General features: G+C 40.5%; 1 protein-coding gene and 1 long non-coding RNA gene across 11 annotated transcripts in view; one reads left to right on the forward strand and one right to left on the reverse strand.

The window, feature by feature from the left end:
- The window catches only part of LOC125919395 (uncharacterized), a 46,049-nt gene extending 40,164 nt beyond the window's left edge, over positions 1–5,885 (forward strand). For all 3 annotated transcript variants that reach the window (XR_007456757.1, XR_007456758.1, XR_007456756.1), the window contains one exon: positions 5,289–5,885. This is a non-coding gene — a long non-coding RNA (uncharacterized LOC125919395). The remainder of the gene's footprint in view (positions 1–5,288) is intronic.
- A 5,106-nt stretch (positions 5,886–10,991) lies between these two features.
- Positions 10,992–22,304, reverse strand: part of POC1B (POC1 centriolar protein B) — a 95,409-nt gene continuing 84,096 nt past the window's right edge. For 4 of the 8 annotated variants that reach the window (XM_049626065.1, XM_049626062.1, XM_049626063.1 and 1 more), the window contains 2 exons: positions 15,237–15,455; positions 10,992–11,351 (listed from right to left, as the gene is read on the reverse strand). In XM_049626065.1, the coding sequence (XP_049482022.1) occupies positions 11,247–11,351; positions 15,237–15,455 (324 nt within the window). In that variant the 3' untranslated portion in view covers positions 10,992–11,246. Of the gene's footprint in view, positions 11,352–15,236; positions 15,456–22,304 lie in introns of those variants that run through there. The other 4 variants (XR_007456751.1, XR_007456750.1, XR_007456752.1 and 1 more) reach the window with 4 other exon arrangements.

Here is a 22,304-nt window from a genome sequence, read left to right on the forward strand (position 1 = left end):
CAAAAGGTGAATTGGGTTTGAGAGTTTTTAGGGTCACTTTGGGGTACAAGTGATCCTGTAAAGCCTACAGTTTGTCAAATATCTGCCTCAGAGAAGAGTCAGAGCCTTGCAGTTCTGAAAGTCTCTTGAGGTTCAAGATTCTTCAAGGCCACGTTAGACATGGGAGACTCCTCTGGTCCCAGAATTCCTTCTGCATTTACCAGTTCAGCTGATGCAAACCACAGGTTGACAGAGTCTCAGGGTGGGAAATGATCTTCAATGCACTGTTCTCTATTCTAAGCTACACATTCCCTGCCAAGTGGTAGTCTAGCCTTCTCTAAAACATCTCCAGGAAGAAACTACTCTCTATTTCTTTTTTTCTTAATGGTTTTTAATGTTTATTTATTTTTGAGACAGAGAGAGACAGTGTGTGAGTGGGGAAGGGGCAGAGAGAGAGAGGGAGGGAGATGCAGAATCCGAAGCAGGCTCCAGGCTGTGAGCTGTCAGCCCAGAGCCTGAAGCGGGGCTCGAACTCGTGCACCTTGAGATCATGACCTGAGCCAAAGTCGGATGCTCAACTGACTGAGCCACCCAGGTGCCCCGGAACTACTCTCCATTTCTAAAGGAAGTCCATCTTGCTTTCAGATAGTACTGATTGTTTGAAAGTATTCCTTGGATCTGGTTAAAGTCTACTTTTCTATAGTTTCTACCTCCTTCCACTTCCTGAAATAATTTTTTAAATATCCAGAGTTTCTATGTAGCCAATACATAAGTTTCAAATACCTAGAGCCTGCTAGCTCCTACAGAAGAGCTATGGTTGAGCAGGTGGGCTTGCTGTGTTCCCCCATTCCCAGCCATGGGGAGCAACATACTTCCTTGTACCGAAGTAGCCATGTTCTGTGCGCCTCCACAGTTCTGGTCTACCTATGGGCTGATCCATGGCCTATGGGAAGCCCAGCACAAGTGTCTCACTAGGGATGATGATGATTAAATTCACCAATGAAATTGTTTCTCTCAAGAATTTGGGCTGGAAAAGTGGGGGGACATCAGTCAGATGGTAACATCAGCAAAGCAGAGACAAAACAAAAGTAGCCAAGTCATGTTAGTGCTGAAGCACCAAGAGTCGGTTACCTGTTCCCTGACGCTAGTTACCTGTAAGTATGACGTACTCTATCAATACAGTTCACATCCTGCGCTAGATCAAAGTTCTAGGCTCAGTTAGGCCCGGCTAGACCACATTTCCTTTTTTCCGACAAACTTGACTGGGAGCTCTTCCTGGGTTGCCATAATTCCCAGCACTGTATCTGAGATTCCCACCTGCTTTATTTTCACAGTCTTCTAAAACTTTCTGCATTATCTGAAATGAACCAAATGAGTCTCTAATCCTTGAGCCTACAGAATTTAACTAAGAGTTCTCACATCTCCCAAGCCTCTTCTCCGGGCTAAAGATCGCCACACATTTGAACGATCACTATGAAATGGCTTCCAATCTCTTCAGCTTCTCTGCCTCTCTTTGTCCCATCTCCTGTCTCTGAATTTCTAAGCGCCCCCCCCACCCCCACGCTTTCTCACCTCCAACAGCCAGCATCACAAATGAAGCAGATCAAATGGCAGCCTATCCTAAGCATGTCCTGTGTGTCTCCAGCATAAGCACACGTGTATGAAATCAAGTGTGCATCTCTTTCCATTTCTGGAATGAACAGCGGGAAGATTTCCTTACTTGATCAGCCCCATGAAACCCAAGAATTGTTGAAATCAAACCTGTGAAACGAATTAAAATGGATGATTATTGGGGCACCTGGGTGGCTCCATCGTTTCAGCGACTGACTCTTGATTTTGGCTCAGGTCATGAGGTCAGGGTTCATGAGATCGAGCCCCGTGTTATGTTGAGCTCTGCACTGACAGCACAGAGCCTGCTTGGGATTCTCTCCCTCCCTCTCTCCCTTTCTCTGTCCCTTCCAACTCTCTCTCTCTCTCTCTCAACATAAATAAATAAACTTAAAAATTTTTAAAAAAATAAAATGGATGATTATCTGCATGCTTTTAAAGGGAATATGGTGTGGAGGCTTCTATTCATCCCCTGACTACCCCTTTTCATTGGATGAGATTATCAAAAGTACTGGCTCACATTTCAATTTACTTAGGTAGTGTTGGGAAAAGAAGTTAAAAAAATCTAAGCTCCAGATAATGTGTTTAAATCGATTATCTGAAAGAAAATGTAAATGTTCTTATGTGTATCCACTTTTTTGGCTGCAAGCTATAGAAAACCTCATAATTACATAAACCATAGGACATTGTTTACTGGGGTATCTAAAACTGGGTTCAGGCTCTGGTGATTGTTGTTGTTGTTGTTGTTTCTGTTTGGTTTTCCACTCAAGGTTAGAATCTGTAATCCTGTCTCCAGTATTTTGCTTGGCATTTGCACATAACTGTGTTTAAGACTGAAAATCCTGCAAATCTTGAGCCACCAGAAGACACCCTCTTCTATCTCATTGGTCAGGGCACAGGCACTTGGCCAATCTGAGCTATAAGGGAAGGAAGGAAGTGAGTTTCTGGCAAAGTTTTTGCCTACTTTCTGGCAAAAGTAGGATTGTCATGACCAGGCAAAGCGTCTGCTTCAGTGTGCTCAGAAGGTTTAAAAATAGAGTTTTATTTTATTATAACAGTTAGCATATAATTATTAAAGAAAGTTTGGAAAATAGAAGAAAAAAAAATTCCCTAAGGCCCCTAACCGAAGTCTTCTCTCAATGCACTATTTTAACACCATTCTAATCATATTGTACACAGAGTATGATTTTCCTGTCCCTTTTTTTCACTTAACATATGATTATTTTAAAGCTTTATGGTTTTTTTTAAAGCTTTATGGTTTTTAAAATACATTTACCATTTTGAAATAAAATCTATATTAAAGGAGGCAGCATAGAACAGAGGAAAGAGGGCTGGCTCAGGAGCAAAGAGACTGTGCTGTGTCCTGGGTTCTGGCACCCATTTGTCACTTTATTTCCGTTTCCTCAAGACAAAGAGCTATGTTTCCTTAGACCTACCGTTTCCGAGTCTACAAGGTCTTGACAGCTGTACCTTTAAGATACACAAGCCCCACTGTTCAGACACTGATTCAACATAGCGCCGGGCCACGGAGCCAAGCAGACAGGCGAACTGGGAGGCTGCAGCCATGTGAAACTGGATGGCCAGAATAGAAGAACACAGAATACATAATATACGACAATAATGTAATACCAGAGCTTCCGATTTTTGAACAGACCCCAGAAATCTGGATTTTCATGTGAAATTGTTCCATTTTTAAAAAAATTTTTAATTAAAAACATTTTTTTTTTGGTTTTAAGAATTTTTTTAATGTTTATTCACTTTTGAGAGAGAGAGAGAGAGAGCCAGCACGAGTGGGGGAGGGACAGAGAGAGAGGGAGACACAGAATCCGAAGCAGGCTCTAGGCTCCGAGCTGTCAGCACAGAGCCTGACGTGGGGCTCGAACTCACAAACCACGAGATCATGACCTGAGCTGAAGTCAGACGCTCAACCGACTGAGCCACCCAGGCATCCCCGAAATGGTTTCATTGTTAAGTCTCAGTACCTACTCTGAAATACTGCAGACTGGACCAAAACGTGTCTGCCGAGTGCTGGGTGGCAACCCCAGCTGAACCAGCTGCCGACTTGATCGACACCAGGTAAAAGGACATACAGAGGGGAGTTGCAAGGACCTGCTTGTAAGGCATTCTGGCTATACAGCAACTGGGTTATGAGTCTAAAACACCGAATGCTTATAAGAACGGTGAATAAAAATAGGATTTTATCGGGGTGTCTGGGTGGCCCAGTCGTTTGATCGTCGTTCTTCAGCTTAGGTCATGATCTCACAATTCATGACGTTGCATCAGGCTCACTGCTCTCAGCCTGTCAGCGCAGGGCCTGCATCGGATCCTCTGTCCCCCTCTCTCTCTGCTCCTTCCCTGCTTATGCTCTCTTTCTCAAAAATAAATAAAACATTAAAAAAAAGTTTTAATAGGATTTATCACCTCCGGTTTTTTACATTTGCAGTATAATTACTTCCCGTTGCTTATTCCAAAATCCCCCTGGGTATGAGCTGAACTTCCAAATGCTCTCTTGAATGTGTACTGTTTTGGACCCTCCTTGGACACAACTCCTTTCATATGTATTTTTCATGATCTCATCTGGTTCCAAATCAAGTCCTGTGTCTTTTGTTTTAATCATGAAGTTCATGGAGAAAGTGGAAAGGAAAGTGATGAAAGTCTCGGACAGGTGTTCCCTTGAGTAGGAACTGCCGTCTCAAGTGGCTTATTCTCTTCTGGCCCCTAATGTGGGGTCTTCCGTCCCTCCTTATTAGAGAAAGAATGATCAGCATCACAGTGGCGGGGAGTGCCCGCACTGGGCAGTTCTGACTCTCCACTCGCTGAGAGCAATGCCAAAGGAGGATTTGACAACTTTGAACTTTTTCTTTCTTTTTTTTATTTTGAGAGAAAGAGACATAGCATGCAAGCAGGGGAGGGGCAGAAAGAGATGAAGAGAGAGAGAGAAAGAGAGAGATAGAGAATCCCAAGCAGGCTCTGCACTGTCAACACACAGCTGGATGTGGGGCTCGAACCCACAAACTGTGACATCATGACCTGAGCCGAAACCAAGAGTCAGATGCTTAACCGACTGAGCCACCCAGGCGCCCGGACAACTTTGAACTTTTTATGTGATTTTTGCCTTTGACACGGTTGTTATTAAGTGACTTCTAAAAAAGCAACAGCCCCCTCCAAGAACATCGGGTTTCTAAATGATTCATCTTCTCACAGACCTTGATATTCAATCCAGGTGTAGGAATAAACAGCATAGTCCTCGGGGTCTATCCTTGGGGCTTGGAAAGGCTTCAGTGAAACTCGATAGCAGAAGGCCCAGGCTCTTGGCCGACTTTCTCTTTGTTCTACTAACTTTTTATCTCTGAAAAGCAAAGGGATTTCCTTTGGGGATTAAGCAGAGGAAACAACCTGAGGTGTCGATAGTGTTTCACTAGAATTAGGAGACACAAAGGTATCCTCAAGTCCAGGGAGCAAGAAGCCCTTGCCCCCAGTCTTGGGCCTTCTCCCTCTCTCCCCAGCAGGGGTCCACAGCCCCCGCCCCATCGAATTTCTCACTCTCCTTTCTCGGGGGCACAGGAAGATCTGGGGCAAACACAGAGGAGTCCCATCCCACAGTCCCGACATGCTGCCTTTCCCCCCTCCTTTTGTATTTTACAAAGTCATTTTGTAACAGATATTTAAAAATCAGAAAATGCCATTCCCATTCCTGCCAGGTCATGGTTTATGAGCCACTGAAAGGAACAGAGGTGGAACAAGGCAGCTGATGAATTTTCTTTACGATCCATTTGTGCCAAGAACGTGAGAAAGAGAAGAGTTTCCTGCTCACAGAAGGCCAGTGTGCTGCCCTACAAGTTTGTCCTGGTCCCACTTTTGATTCCAAACCAGGAGCCTGAAGAAGGATGAGGGTGCGACAGTCAAGGAAACGATTTGTGTCAGAGCATCTACACTAACGCCCGATCTACCCATCACCTGTCAACGCAAGGCCAGATAAAAAGTGCATACGTACTGCTACTCGAGAGCCATGAAAAACAATTACATAAATTACATCTACCACATTTGTTTCTCCGATTTTTTCGCTCTGACTGGTGGCTGACATTTACTTTAAAAATGTTCAATCAAGGGGCCCCTGGGTGGCTCAGTCTGTTGGGCGGCTGACTTTGGCTGAGGTCATGATCTCACAGCTCATGAGTTCGAGCCCCGTGTTGGGCTCTGTGCTGACAGCTCAGTGCCCAGAACCTGCTTCAGATACTGTGTCTCCCTCTCTCTCTACCCCTCCCACGCTCATGCTCTCTCTCTCTCTCAAAAATAAATAAACATTAAAAAAAAATTTTTTTTAAATGTTCGATCATAACCCGAATGAACAAATTCTGAGCTAGCCATGTTTTTACTGGATTACTTTTAAAGTAAAACAAGTTTTCTTCCTCCTTTGATTAATGACTTTAAAATTTTCAAAGGGCCAACTATTTTTCACATTTTTTATTTGAAATTTGTTTCATTTTCCTTTCACTTTATTATGATCACTCCTTACATTTTTAGGAAGATACATGGTACACACCTTCATCATTTCGGTGGTATCCCACCTAATTTGACAGATTGATTTCTATTTGCATTTAAAAATACTCTCCTCTACATGTTGGGGCTTCTTCACTGGCCTAAATATTATTTTGTGGAGTTTAAGTTTTCTCTTTCATATTTTCTGTGTGATCGAACACTTTATTTTGTTATTCCTAATTGTATGATTTACTCTCTGGACATATGGAATATAGTGTTGTAACTTATCTGATATCACGTAGCCCAGAACATGGTCAAATTTTGTTTAAAAATACACTTAGACAAAAAAGAAAATTTTCTTACATTTCCATGTAGTTCTTTGTGTATGTTAAGGCTGCCTTATTAGTTTTGTGTAACACTATGATAACACTAATAAAATTCTACATCTATGGGGCGCCCGGGTCGCTCAGTCAGTTAAGTATCTGACTTCAGCTCAGGTCATGCATGATCTTGCTGTCTGGGAGTTCCAGCCCCATGTCAGTCTCTGGGCTGATAGCTCAGAGCCTGGAGCCTGCTTCGGATTCTGTCTCTCCCTCTCTCTGCCCCTCCCCTGCTCACACCTCTGTCTCTCTTTCTCTCAAAAGTAAACAAACATTAAAAAATGGGGAAAAAAATAAAATTCTACTTCTGAACAGTTGGTATTCTCATTTGTGTTGCATTTCTGTCAATTTTTTCCCGCCATGTACTGTTTGCTTTATAAATTTAGAAATTTTACATGATTGGGCTATTTCCCTTACTGCTTTTGTTGTGAAATCTACTTTATTATGAGAAGAATCGCAAATCGGAGACTTTATTTTTACTAGGAACATGTTTGAAAGTTGACTGGGAAGAAAATTCAACTTTTGTACTTTGCAAAAAAAAATACTTGTGCACACCCTCTCCACCCCCGTTAACCTCCGCCTCTTGGCAAGCCACCGCCCTATTTTCCTAGTAAGCCCAAGCTGCCATTGTGTTACCTGAGTCACAGTTGAGGCTTATGCAGGGCAAACTGGCAATTACACTGTGTTCCTAGATTCAGCGTACATTCATAAATCCCCTGGTGCATGGAGTCTAAAACCTCGTGACTTCATATGGCAAAAACATAGTGGAATATGAAGCATACAACGTCTTAAAGACACAATTCCACTTAAATATCTGTTCGAGACCCATCTATGCTTACCATCAAGTTTGCTCATGAGTTGAACATGATTATTCACCAACAACCTCCAAATAGGGGAATCATTTCGGCACCCAAATATTTCCACCCAGGGATAGAGGGTTCATCTTTCAATCCTCTTAGATGCACAGGATTTATCTTGGGAACAACAGACTCCAAGTTTGCTCCTCACGAGAATGAAATGTTAAGTGACGATCTGGACTGCTTTGTCTTTCAAGAAAAGGCAGAAAGCAAATAATACTTGTTCTCCAAATGTCAGAGGCCAAGGATAATATGAGTTCCGGGTAAGTCTTGGTCTTACTGGCACTTACTGGTTCACATTCCAGGCCCTTCTCCCACTTCTCACTTTTGCCCTGCCTTTATTGAGGGTAATTATGGCATTTGTATTCTCAGGCTGAATTCCTCTGAAGTTGCTCAGAGGCTAGCTTTTGGCCTGAACCTTGAGGTTTTCTGTGTGCGGAAGGCTAATTTCTTTTACGCATTTATTCTTTTTGTTGTACTTTTAATACATTAATTTTGGATTAAATATCACACTTCCATTCATTACCACGCCATACCTGTATCCTTGCCACAGGTACAGTTGAAATAGTATTTGAAAATGCAGTCCGGGGAAACAAAATGATTAATAAATAGCAATACCCACCAGGTATTGAGCACTTCACTCTGTGATAGCTACTGTGCTAATCATCTCACAAACATAATTCAGCTGTTACTGTCACCTTTTATAGGTAAGGAAACGCAGTTTGTGAGCACCTTTCCTAAAGGTCACACAGCTAGGACCTAGCATGTCACTGTGAAGCTATGCAACAAACAGCAAGTCAGAGCAATGCCCCCTCTGCCCCAAACATCAAGCATCTAAATTGCTACCTATGCTATTTCTTCCAATCCCCTCGATCTAGTTTTTACTGCTTTTGGCTGGAAGTGGATTGAACAACCAACATTTTAAAACCACTCGAATCAATGAAAGTTCTCATTTACTCAACAAGTATCTGCCGAGTTCCTGTGCATGAGGTGATGTGCTCAGTGGGGCATCTGAAGATAGCGCCTGAGTTTTGAGAACCTAGAGCCACCTTGGAAGAGGCAGAATAGCACCTGTATTGCTGTCTACGTTGGACCAGAGACACACAGGGAATGAGTGGAAGTGAATGATTTCACACTGGGTGCTCAGGGAGGGCACCTCTGAAAAGGCAGGCTGTGAGCGGGGCTGGAATGTTATGAGGGGACAGTGTTCCAGGCAGAGAGAATGTCAAGTACAAATGCGCTCAGGTGGGAGCTGTTTTACTTCTTCAAAGGCAGGCAAAGAGGCCGCTACGGCCAGAGGGCAGTGAGTAAGGGAGATCCAAGGCAGAAGCGAGAGCAGGTCCACGAGGAGGGGAGAGGGGTCACATCACTACTGTCAAGGCTTGAGCTTTGGCTCCGAGTAGGATGGGAAGCCCTGAAAGGTTTTGAGCAGAAGAGCCACACATTTAAACTCGCTTTTCAGTGACCGCTCTGGCCTACTATGCGAGGAGGGCAGCAGGCAGGCCGGCCAGGAGGCACATGTAGTTGTCCAGGTAAGGGGCAAGGGTGGCTTGGGCCCTGGCAGGTGATGGAGACGAAATCTGCTGAAGGAACGGAATGTGAGGTGTGAGAGAAAGGAGGCAAGCCTAACTCTAAGGTCTTCGGGCTGAGCACCTGCCAGGAGAGATGGGTAGACTAGGGGAGGAGCTGGCTGGTGGCTGGGGGAGCAGAGTTTGGTTTCGGACATATTCAGAAAGGCCTACTAGTCTTCCAAGTGGAGGTGTTGATGAGGCAGTTGAATACACAGGACAGGCTGGAAATCGGATGAAGACCAATTAGAAGCTAGAAAAAGGGGGAAGAGATCATAAGTGACTCTCTTGAACAAGTTTCAAGGCACTAAAAAAACCCTTTTTTTAACATTTATTTATTTTTGAGAGACAGAGACAGAGGACAAGTCAGGGAGAGGCAGAGAGAGAAGGAGACACAGAATCCGAAGTGGGCTCCAGGCTCTGAGCTGTCAGCACCGAGCCCGACGCGGGGCTCGAACCCACAAACTGTGAGATCATGACCCAAGCTGAAGTCGGACACCCAACCGACTGAGCCACCCAGATGCCCCAGTTTCGAGGCATTTTAATTTGTATCATCACTGTTTTTAGATCCCTTACAAAGGTCTGTGATGGCTGTAAAAATACGTGGGTGTCGTAAGAAGTGACTATAGCTTCACCACCGGTTTCTACAGCGTGGGCCTTAGGCCAGCCAGCATCTACACCACCTGTGAGCTTCTTCAAGATGCAGACGGCCGGGTCCCAACCAACCTGGTGAGGCGTACACTCAGGGGACAGGGCCCAGGACACTTGGACAGATGCTCCAGGAGATTGTTATACAAAGTTAAAGGTGCCTGAGCTGGATAAGAAGTTTAGTATTTCAAGGTTTAATCATTTAGAAAGAAAGGAACAACTTTTTTTTTTTTAAGGTAAAGTGTCTTTATTGTTTGAGGCTTAAGAAATTGTAAACAAAAAACATTATGACATTTCATTTCTTGGTCTTTTGTACAAGGTTATAAAAATACAATACCACTTAGTCTTTGTAAACTCTTGAAAATGTCTACAAGTTCACACTTAGTACAATACAAAAAGGCACTTAAAACACAGAATGAGATGATTTTTTTAAAAACCACCTTATAGATATGATTGAAATTATTTGGGAAAAATTTATAAATACAGACTCATACATAAATAGGATTTGACTTTTGCTTCTTTTTCAAAACATTTTCCCCATGTTACCTACAGACAGCATAAATGTGACTGCCCTCTCCCACCTTCTTTGTTCTTAATTTAGGTTAACAGAAAAACAAGCTAATATTAATCTGTTTTTCTTCAATTTAATCCCTTGTTTTAGATAAAACAAAATTCTTAATTTGTAACCAAATCACCCTAAGCATTTTTTAGAATGCCAGGCTCAATTTCGTTTTGTTTTAAATCACATTCATTTAAAAAAAAAATAGGAAGACAATGATGTGAATATTGTACGGACTTATTACTCAGCTGCCAAAATCACCCTCAGCAACATTTCTGAAGCATGTGAATGTACATGTGTGTGTATTTGTAAATATCACCGTTGCATCTTTCAAGCTCCAGAGCTTACTGAAACCACTCTTAATGCTGGCTTTGTAAACTAGGGCATAGGTCTGGACACAACCCAAATCATTCAGTGCACTCATCTACGAGAGGAAAGACGCGTGAGCTTCTCGCATTTTTAGCTCTTCATTTTCTTTCAGGTTGAGCAAAGGATAAGCCACGTACACCGTAAGTTAAGTAACAACCCACCGCCCTGTGCCACGTATGTGCTGTTGCTAATTAAAATAAGCGTGTCCTTGCTGTGGAAATTCTACACTTTGGGAATTTTGTAAGATCAGCATTTCAGGGCATTGTTAAGAAAGAATAAATATTTTTGAGCTAAAAGAAGTATGAGTCAGAGCACTAACTCATTCTCTGCATACAGGATGCTGTTTTAGAGGTAACTGTATTACTTCACCCCAACGGTGTTGTTCACTAAAGAAACACATCCATTGCTTTAAGGAATTGCCTGAACGTGATTAACTGCAATGCTTTAACAATGAAACTCAAAGATTTGATTACTTTCCTGGCAGGATTTGGACTATAAATGAAAACTGGCATTTAAAATAATATGGGGGAAAATATAGAGCCACTTGAATACTTACCACTTTATTACTGCAATTATAATCAGTAATGATTTGAATTAGTCCTTGACATTGATTTGTGTGTTTAAATTGGTCGTTAATTGTGCCTTTTCTGCCTTTGGTTCTGTTGCTCACCCTTTTAAGAGATGCCATGATCATTATAATCAGCACATGGTTGTGTTGCATGAAGGGAGCGTCTCGTACTACCTTCCCGAGCCTATGTACATGTGTTCGTTTATCATGCCTCTGCTCATACTTTTCTATTTAACTTTTCTGCTGGATAGCAGTGAAAAGCCTGTGCTGATTTTCAAGGCAGTCTTTCAGCTTATCCTCTGTCAAAGTCAGTCGCTGCTCCAAGATTGAAACAGTCTGCAAAAGGAGGACAAAATAGTCAATGCCTGGTGATCTGATGGTGAGGATGGTGATGGTAATCTCTGCATAGGGGATGCTTTTAGGAACTTGAATGTCCACCCTTTTGCCAGGAAGGGGCTCAAAATTAGCCCCAGAGCTTGTTCAGCTTCTGGGCTCTACCATGGGGCAAAAAGCACTAGCAAGCAATTTGAGGAAAAGATAAAATCTGACGCCTTTGGTGAGAAAAAAGATGAGGACTCTGTAGACCATTCTTGTCTGGCCTCCTAAAGCACAGATGCCAGGGAAGAGGCCATACGAACCGTTCTAAGTGGGCTTTCATGCTACACGGCAGTGTGGGGAGTGGGGGCGGAACGCCACCCGCCCAGACCACGGGCTCCTTAAATGTCATCACTGGCCATTCTGGCACGATCAATCCATGATGGACCATAGCTATACCACACCAGGGAGCTGGAAACCTAGTTTACTTTGAAAATATCGTAATGACTGGCATCAGTTCTCACAGCCTGAAAATGGTAACAGCACCTCACAGAGTTGTTAGGAAGACTGGATGAAATAATGCACGTAAAATGCTTATGCTAGTGCCTGGCACCCAGGACTTGGTGAATCTTAGCTATTCTAACTCCTTTGGCTAATAAATGAGCTTCTGACTAAACACACACACACACACACACACACACACACACACACAAATGGCTACTTTTAAATGTGCCAGATCCAATTTTTTGTGATATTGACTACTTCCTCTTTTTAAACTTTTTATTCTAAAATAAAATGGATTCAGGAAGTTGCACAAAACACATGTCCCTTAGTGAATTCTCATGAGAAAAGTACCCTCATAACCAGCACCCAGGTCAAGAACTGGAACGCCGCCAGCCGCCCCAGAGTTACTCCCAGGTGCCTCGCAGAGTCCTCACTTCTGTCCTCCCCCAATAATAGCCACTTTCCTGACCAAATTATTTTCTTGTGTCTCTTTATGGTTTTATCTTTCAGGTGTACATCCCTAGACACTATAATTTCGTCTCACCCATTTGCAAAGTTTGACATGTCATTTAAAGTTCCTTTTAATCTACAGCTTCTCATCCCCTCTCCCTTTTTTTTCTTTATAATTTGTTTGTTGACAGACTCAGGCCATTTCAAGTAGAGTTTGCCTGTAGCACTGCCACCAGTCTGAAGGTGAAAAAGAGCACGCTGAGGGTACAGTCTGGTCCGTTTGGTTCTCTGTATGCTCTACAAATTGGCAGCTGGATTCAAAGGCTTGAGGAGACTCATATCAGATCTGTAAGACTACAGATCTACTGAGATCTATAGATAAGACTATAGGTAGTGGTCTATTTTGTTAGAAGCCATGTTAATAAGGTTTGATCATTTCTTTTCTCGTGATGTTGGGAACTGCTCAAGGCATAAATCTATTCATTCTTGAGGATTGTAAATGATGATATTCTAATCTCATCCTTTAAAAAAGTATTAGTTGGGATAATTCATTAATAAGAGACACTTTCCTCATCTACTATGTGGCTATCCAGTACTAGAGTTCATATAAGAAAGGCAAAACAGGGGCGACTGGGTGGCTCAGTCAGTTAAGCATCCGACTGTGGCTCAGGTCATGATCTCGCAGTCCGTGAGTTCGAGCCCCGCGTCAGTCTCTGTGCTGACAGCTCAGAGCCTAGAGCCTGTTTCAGATTCTGTGGCTCCCTCTCTCTCTGACCCTCCCCCGTTCATGCTCTGTCTCTCCCTGTCTCAAAAATAAATAAACGTTAAAAAAAATTTTTTTTTAATAAAAAAAAAAGGCAAAATAAATGCTTGGTTATTTTAGTAAGTTTCAAGATAATGAATTGATTCCCTATCACCCTCTGAAGGTAAACAATTTTTAAAATACCATTATTTACCAGGTTTTACTTTTATATTTCATACTATATATTATGACTAATTAAAAAATGATGCTGATAATATTTTTTACCATTTCTTGAGTACGTATATGGGCCAAGCATTTTGCCATATATTTTATACACATTATTCCAATCCCACTGAAGGGATTTATATGTATATTATCAATACCCTGAACACCGGTTAACTCCATTCATCTACCATATAAAATGTAATTTTATTTTAATTTATTTCTAATTACAGTTCAGTACAGATAGGTTATAAACACTGAGTTAGATGTTCAGTCATCTGTAATTAAAGTGCATCAGAACATGTTTATTTTACTTGCTACGTGCCCACAGATTCAGTGTTTCTATTTTGCAAGTGTGCTGGGCTTGCTTTTAACCTCTTTAATTGTAAAAAGAAAGCCAGCCTTTCAAAATTAAAAGGAACAGTCAATAAAGCTTAAAGTGATTCATTTAGCCTTGAATTGGGAGAGATGGATCATGAGGCTAGAAGAATAGAGAGTGGACAGACTCATTTGGAAGAGTCTCTAAGAACAACCTAACATCGAATGCAACAGTATAGGTGAAGTTGGGGCAATATGGGAAATAAACCAACCCAAACTAAATCTGAAAGGGAAACTGCCTTTAAAGGAAAGAAATGTCTGACAAACGCAGAGAAAGTCACCTCCAGCACAATATTGCAAAATGAAAATTGGTGATTTTAATATGAGTTTCATTGAACAAATCGTATGATGACTCCAAGTTCTCACCTGGCTCTTCCCCACATTCTGACAGGGCCCCAAATCCACATATATGCCCCTTGCCTCTAAATGCCCTGAGATGTTATCCCTGGTTTTTAGTATTCATTTAATTAGTGGTTCTAAACCCTGGCCGTAAAACATAATCATATTGGGCAACGAGACAAATGTCAGGGCCTTACCCCAGACCAATGGCAATGGATTCTGTGGAGATGAGAATTGGCCATCTGTATGCTTTAGAACTGTCCAGGTGATTATAACGTACAGCAGTGATGAGAACAGAATGAGATGATTTCTATGCAAGAGCTATTCCAACATGAAATATGTATTATGGAAAAGTAATTGACATCTCTCCAGTTCACATTATAGCCTCTCTTTCTGTATAACTTATAACAAGGTCTGCTCATTCTACGTATTGCAGGAACAATAAGACTTCTTCAAAGGAAACAATCAACAGAGCTGGAGGAGAAACCTTTGATGTATCCATTTCAACACACAACTTCTCTTAAATGACATCTATTATCTCCTGACTGAGAGTTGGAAGACCTTTGGTACATAAAGATCCATAGTATACCTTCTTTGCAAATGTAAAATGGCATCAACGGACAAGTTAAAATTCTAAAACAAGAATGCAAAAACTATAAAAACTATCACCTCCAGAAGAACACAACATCAATGTAAAAAGCTTTGAAATGAGGAAAGTTACATCTTGGACAGTGAGAATATCTGCTCCTTGCCTCTAAAGGGGAAGGGAAGAACTCTAAGGGAAGAACTATAAACTGTCAAAATTTCATTCTAACCAAAAACTGTTCACCATTTTTTCAATAGCCCTAAATATTTCTTTGATAATGTCCTAATCTGAACATACTACATCAAAAATCTTAGAGTAAAACGTTACTGAGCAGAATCAAATACATTTACCGCATGGAGTACCAGTGCCATTCTTTATAGTCTCTACCGTGCCCTCTGGCCTCCAGAAGCCAGATAAAGTGCCGTGGCAGGTGTGTGTGTGTGTGTGTGTGTGAGCATGTGTGTGTATGTGCACACACGTGCACATGCACGGGCACACACACGCGTGCCCTCTGTAAGATCTTACTAGAGCAGCCCAGCAGAGCATGCCTTGCTGTATCAATGGCCACCCTGAGCTTGCCTTTCTGAGAAAAAAGAACTTCCCCCTGCTCTGCAAGTTCTACAAACTACCGCAACCAGGATTATTTTAACTCACCCTGAAGTACACGTAAAGCACGCTAACCCACCTGTGTCAAAACACTGAGTTGTTCCATGATGTGCTCTAAAGCATCAGTCACGGCGAGTGGTATGCTTCTCTGGCTCTCAGAAGGGAAGTCACTCGTGTCTTCTGTTTTCTTTTTCGAGGTTGTTGGTGAACATTCCGATGACAATAAAGAAGGGTTCAAGAAATAACTGTTGATCTCTTCACCTTTGTCTGCTAAGGTTCTAACAGTGGTATCTGTTATCTTTGACATCATAGAAAAGATAGGAAGAGTTATATTTTCCAAGCCTTAAAAGGAGTTTTCAATATTCCTCTTCTAAATAACCAGCTTTCATTTAATTATTTACCCTCAAATACAGTATTATAGAAATTACTATTGCAGGGAGAAAATAAAGCTAACAATGAATAGAGAAAATTTACTATTTTCCTTGGTATTTTAATGAAATACACTTTGTATGTATCTGTCTGAAAGAGGAGGCATTCTACCACTAAAAAGACTGTTAGATGCAGTCCAATTCTTAATTAAAAACAAATACCATATCAAGATGACTATTATTTTTACAAAAATCAAAAATAACAAATATTGGTGAGGATGTGGAGAAATCAGAACGCTCATGCAATTGCTGGTGGGAATATAAAATGGTGCAGCTGCCGTAGGAAACAGTTTGGCTGTTCCACAAAAAGTTAAACATAGAATTACCATATGATCTAACAATTCCACTCCTAAGGATAAATCCAAAAGAACTGAGAGCAGAGACTTAGATACTTTTACACCATTGTTCATAGCAGCTTTATTCACAATAGCCGAAAGGTGGAAACAACAGGAGTATCCATTAGCAGATAAACATATAAACAAAATGTGGTATACACATACAATAGAACATTATTTAGCCACAAAAATGACTGGAATTCTGATACATGCTACAACAGGATGAACCCTGAAAATACTATGCTAAGTGAAATAAGCCAAACACAAAGGAAAATAGTGTATGAGTCTACTAATATGAGGTATGTACAATAGGCAAATTCATAGAGAAATAGTAAAGGTTACTATGGGCAGGAGGGACGGGGAGGGTGGAGTTATTGTTTGATGGGTCCAGAGTTTCTATTTGGAATGGTGAAAAAGTTCTCAAAATAGATAGTGGTGATGATTACACAACACTGTGAATACTTATTGCCAGTAAACTGTGCACTTAAAAATGGTTAAAAGGGTAAATTTTATGTTGTGTATATTTTACCACAGCAAAACAAAAAACATAAAAACCCTCCAAACAATCGGAAATGAACAACCTGAAAATAAAATAAAATAAAAAAGCTCCATTTACAATAGCACCAAAAAGAATAAAATACTTAGGATAAATTTAATAAAAGAAGTGTAAGACTGATACATTGAAAACTGCAAACATCACTGAAAGAAATTAAGGATATAAATAAATGGAAAGGCATCCACACCTGTGACACGTTCATAGACCAACCAGAACACTTAATACTGTTAAGATGGCAATACTCCCCAAATTGATGTGTACAGATTCAATAGAATTCCTATCAAAATCTTAGCTGCCTGGTTTGCAGAAATTGACAAGCTGATCTAAAATTCATAAGGAATGCAAGGAACCCAGAATAGCCAAAATAATATTGAAGAATAAAGTTAGAGGACTCACACTTCCCAATTTAAAAATTTACTACAAAACTACAGTAGTCATAAAAACAAACATATAGATCAACAGAATAGATCTATATGGCAGTGGGCATAAAGACAAACATATAGATCACCGGAATAGATCTATATGGCAGTGGGCATAAAGACAAACATATAGATCAACAGAATAGAACTGAGAGTCCAGAAATAGTCCTTCCACCTCTGGTCAATTGTTTTTTTTTTAACAAGGTTGCCAAGACAATTTAATGGTGAAAGAATAGTGTTTTTCACAAATGATGCTGGAAAAAGTAGATGTCTAAGTTCAAAAGAATGGATTTGGACCCTTACCTCACACCATATACAAAATTACCTCAATATGGATCATAGACTTAAATATAAGAACTAAAACTATAAAACTCTGAGAAGAAAACATACAAATAAATTTTCCTGACCTTGGATAGACAGAGGCTATTTAGACACAACACCAAAAGTACAAATAACTGACTAAATAAATTGGACTTTATCAAAATGAAACACTTTTGTACTTCAAAAGATATGATCAAAAAACTGAAAAAAAAAACTCCACAGAATGGAAGAAAATATTTGCAAATCATATATTTGATAAGAGACTTGTTGATGAACATATAAAGAACATATGAACTCTTACAAATCACATATAAAAAGAAAAATACCTCAAAATATGGTCAAAGTATCTGAATAGATGTTTCTCCAAAGATACACAAATGGCAAGTTCATAAAAAGATGCTCAACATCATTAGCCATCAGGGAAATAAATGCAAATCAAAGCCACAATGAGATACCACTTCACACCCACTAGGATGACTAAAACAAAAAAGACAGAATCTAAGAAATGTTGGTGAAGATGTAGAGAAATTGGAACCCTCAATATATTCACTAGTGCAACTGTATAAAGGTACAACCACTTTGGAAAATAGTTTGGGTAGTTCCTTGAAATGTTAAAGAATTACCAAAAGACCTAGCAATTCCATTCCTTGGTATATACCGAAGACAAATGAAACTTGCTCATGAATGTCATGGAGGCATTATTCATAATAGCCCAGAAAATGGAAACAATTCATATGCATCCAAATGCTGTGATAATGAATGGATAAACAAAATGTGGTATAACCATACAATGAATGTTATTTACCCAAAAAGGAAAGGAGTACTAATATATGCTACAATGTGAATGAGCCTTGAAAACATTAAGCTAAGTTAAAGAAGCTATATACAAAGGCCATGCATTGTATGATTTCATGTACGTGAAATGGTCAGAATAGATAAATGTATGAAGACAGACTGAGATTAGTGGTTGCCAGGAGCTAGGAGGAGAGAAGAAGGGGGAGATACTGGTAGTGGGTATGAGGGTGATGAAAATGATCTAAAATTCTCAGTCACCTGGCTGGCTCGGTCTGTAAAGCATGGGACTCTTGATCTCAAGGTTGTGAGTTTAAGCCCCATGTTGGGTATGGAGCCAAAAAGAGAGAGAGAGAGAGAGAGACAGAGTGGAAGGAAGGAAGGAAGGAAGGAAGGGAGGGAGGAAGGAAGGAAATAAAATGTTCTAAGATTATTTTTGGAGTGGTAAAATAGTTCTAAAATTAGATACTGGTGATGGTTACACAACTTTGTGAATATACTAAAAACCTTTGAATCATACACTTTAATAGGGTGAATTTTATAGTATGTGAATTATATCTTGTTAAAGCTATTGTGAAAAACAAACAAAAATCCAAATACATATCACAGAAAAAATTTTAAAGTTTTTAATCAATTTTACATTTCTGGTTATCACATGAGAGTTCCTGAGAGAGGTCACCTCAAACATGTTACCTTAATGATGATGATGATGATGGTGACAACAGGGCTTGTTTTATACTTGGTACTGTTTCAAGTACTTTACACACATGAACTGATTTAATTCTCACAATAATCCCATCAAGTAGGTTCTACTAATATTCCCATTTTACAAATGAGGAAACAGAGATACAGAGAGATTGAGTAACTTGCCCAAGGCCATACATACACGTAGGAAAGATGTATGAGACGTAACCAATCATAAATCTCCATGATCCTTCCAACCATTTTTTTAGGAATATGAAAACTTTCAAGTTTCCTCTGTCACAATCTTACAAATTCACCACTTGTTGAAAATAATAAAAAACTCAAAATCCACCATTCACAATTCAAGTGTATTTTAAAAGTATGTATAAAATGCATCTTTGTACTCCTACCTAGCTAAGTGTATCTGGCTCAGGGTCTCTCTGTTTGTTCACTCAGCGAATAGTCCCGGGACCCTGCTCTGTGCTAGGCACCATTCTAGGCAGTGAGAACCTAGCAGTGGGTAGCATGACCCAAGACTTGGCTCTCCTGAAGCTTGAGCCTTTCAGTCATTTGGTAATACATCTTTTCTAATTTTCACCCTCTGAAATTTATAAACTTATATTTTTGTTTTATTGTCTAGCAGGTTATATTTATCTTCAAAAACCATCCTGGTCACTGAGCAGTTTTGCTCTGTACCCCCATTTTCCCCCTTTGTGATGTGCCTGACAATGTTAAAGTGTGAACCCAAAATACCTGAGTGGTATTATTTTAGGATATGAAGCACTCATTAAAATCCACACCTCAAAACAATCCCATTACTAACCCTTTGAATTATTCATTCCACGTGGGGAAGTAAAGCTAAATTGTCATTAAAATGTCCAGAAGCAAAATTCCTAGCAATCACAGACCATGGAAGAACAAGTTAACACAAAGGATTTTTAATGTTACTGATTAGCCAGAAGCAACTATGACCCACTCATTCATGCTCTGAGCTAAGGGAAGTGGGAAAGAAACATACAGAATTTCTTTACCTGGGTCCCCGGCTAGTGGCTGGTGGCAATGATGGAAATGAAAGCCCCATAAAGATGAGTATGAAATATAAAAAGGATTTGCTGAGAAGCCCTGCCTCACAATCACGGCCTGCATTCCAGATCCTGGGCAGTCATCTCACCGATCGGGAACAATGTGTGGATGGCCATGTACAACGCAATGATCCTCATCCCAAAATAATTCCTCCTCAAAGAACAGACTTTTTTTTTTTTTTTTTAACATTGCTTCTGCTCTGCCTGCAATGCCTTCTCTGCCCTTCCAGCAGAAATGAATTCTTTTTGATCTCTAAATGTTGGCTTAATTGTCACTTCAGAAGGTCTTCCCTGACAACCTTCCTGAAACTGGACCTTCCATTCTCCAACATGGCATCCTGATGTTTTCCTCCATAACTGATCAGAGTTGGTGTCTACATATTTGTTCCCAGTTTACTGTCTGTCTCCCTCACTAGACTGTGCTATGCCCACTCCCTTACCACTGCATCCCCTCGACTGGGCAGGAACTTGAATCCTTTTGAATATGTTAAGCGTTTGTATGCAGATTTTACTACTGTTCTCAAAGATGGAAACCAAACACTCCATATGACCAAGGCAGTCTTTTTCACACGGGTCACATCACACCTACATAAGTACATGCAAATATCACTACATGCAAATATCACTCCCTAGATGGTAAAGGGAGGTCTAGAGAGTAAAAGATCTCAATGCAGTCTTAACAATGCTTTTCTTGTTGGGACCAGCATCAAATAGATTACTATGATATGACATGTGGAGATGAATAAAACACAGAAAAGGGTATGGGCAGAGAGAGGGGAAGAACTTGATCTACATTCTACATTAGCCACCTGACGTAGCTGTCTCTCAGAGGTTCTGGAGCCTAGAAATTAGCAGATTCTTTCCCATGAACCAACCCCAACTTTGCGTCTTATTTGTACAGGGAGAGAGAGATGCACAGCTTGGGGAAGTTTTAACACACTCATTCATAAAATAAAAAAATTTAAAAAATGAGAAAGGCAAAAATATGTTTAAGATTCTGGGCCATCCAAAGTCCAGCAAGTGAGGCTTTGGTCCCTACTGCTCTCAGTGCATCAGGCCCTCCCCTACCTCAAAGCTGCTAGCATTCATTTCCTGGGTAAATGCTTCCCAAGCACCAACATCATACTAAGCATTTACCAACGTTAAATTTTATGTCGCCGACCAAAATGAATGAAATCTTGCTATTTGCAACAACACGGATGGAGTCAGAATATATCATGCTAAGCAAAGTAAGTCAGAGAAAGATAAGTAGCATATGATTTCACCCATATGTGGAATTTAAGACACAAAACAGATGAACATAGGGTAAAGGAAGGAAAAATAAGATAAAAAGAGAGAGGGAGACAAACCGTAAGAAACTCTTAAATATCCACAAACTGAGGGTTTCTGGAGGGGTGTTGGGTGGGGGATGGGCTAAATGGGTGATGGGCATGAAGGAGGGCACTTGTTGGGATGAGCACTGGGTGTTGTAACTAAGTGATGAATCACTAAGTTCTATTCCTGAAAACAATATTACACTATATGTTAACTAATGTGGACCTACATTTTTTTTTAAATTGAAAAAAAAAAAATAAACGTAAGCATGGTGCAAGAGAAGTGTGTAAGAATTCTGCTCTCAAGAATTCTCTGTTGTGGTGAGAGAATGAAGACAGAGCAAGGCCCAGAACCCTTGCAGCGCCTGGCACATCACTTGCACTGCAGAATGAACAAGAAACACGGCAGACAAATGACTAGAAGACTGCAGAAAAGAGCAAATGCTTCGGTACTTCATAAAAGGAAGAAATCACACTATGTTCCCTTATCTCTTTTATTGCTGACACGTGAAGTACAGGGAGGTAAGAAGAGCTCTTTCGCTGGCTGAGTCAGCAAACGAAGGCCTCCAATGGTAGGCATTAAAGCCACAGCAAAGAGCAAGGGAGATGTGGCACCTTCCTTCATGGAGCTTGCAGTTCTCCAAGGAACCGCTTCCTCCAAAAGGATGGCAGGACAATCACCACCCCTATCCTTGGATAGGCCCATGGTTGCCATCTCAAAGATGGAAAATGCAGCCTCACCAACTGCATGAATAAATTTGAGTGGCTGAGAAACCCTTATTTCTACACGTTAAAAGGCTCGACTCCCCATCGGAACATACAAAATAAAACAAGAGGTACAGAGTTGACTAATGCAAACAGCTTTGATGGGCTGGAGAGCTATATACAAAAGCTCTGATATTCTGGGGTCAAAGGGCTCTTAGCAGGTTGTGTAGATGTCATGGAAAAATTAATGCACAATTTTTCACTCGTCACTTAGAGAACGAATTTTTAATACATTAATAGAAATTGAAAATTGTGGCATTTGTAAGCAAATTTTTATCAGGAAATTAACCATGTGACAATGTAATCAAGGGCCCCACATCTAAACTATTACTATTTATATAATGAACAATGGAACATTCAAGATACTGTGGTGCTCCATTACACCTGGGAGATCATGTATTATATTCATTCCCTTCCTCTCCTCTCCTCTCCTCTCCTCTCCTCTCCTCTCC

Source organism: Panthera uncia, chromosome B4 (genome assembly GCF_023721935.1).
Source record: "Panthera uncia isolate 11264 chromosome B4, Puncia_PCG_1.0, whole genome shotgun sequence".
Lineage (NCBI taxonomy): Eukaryota > Metazoa > Chordata > Mammalia > Carnivora > Felidae > Panthera > Panthera uncia.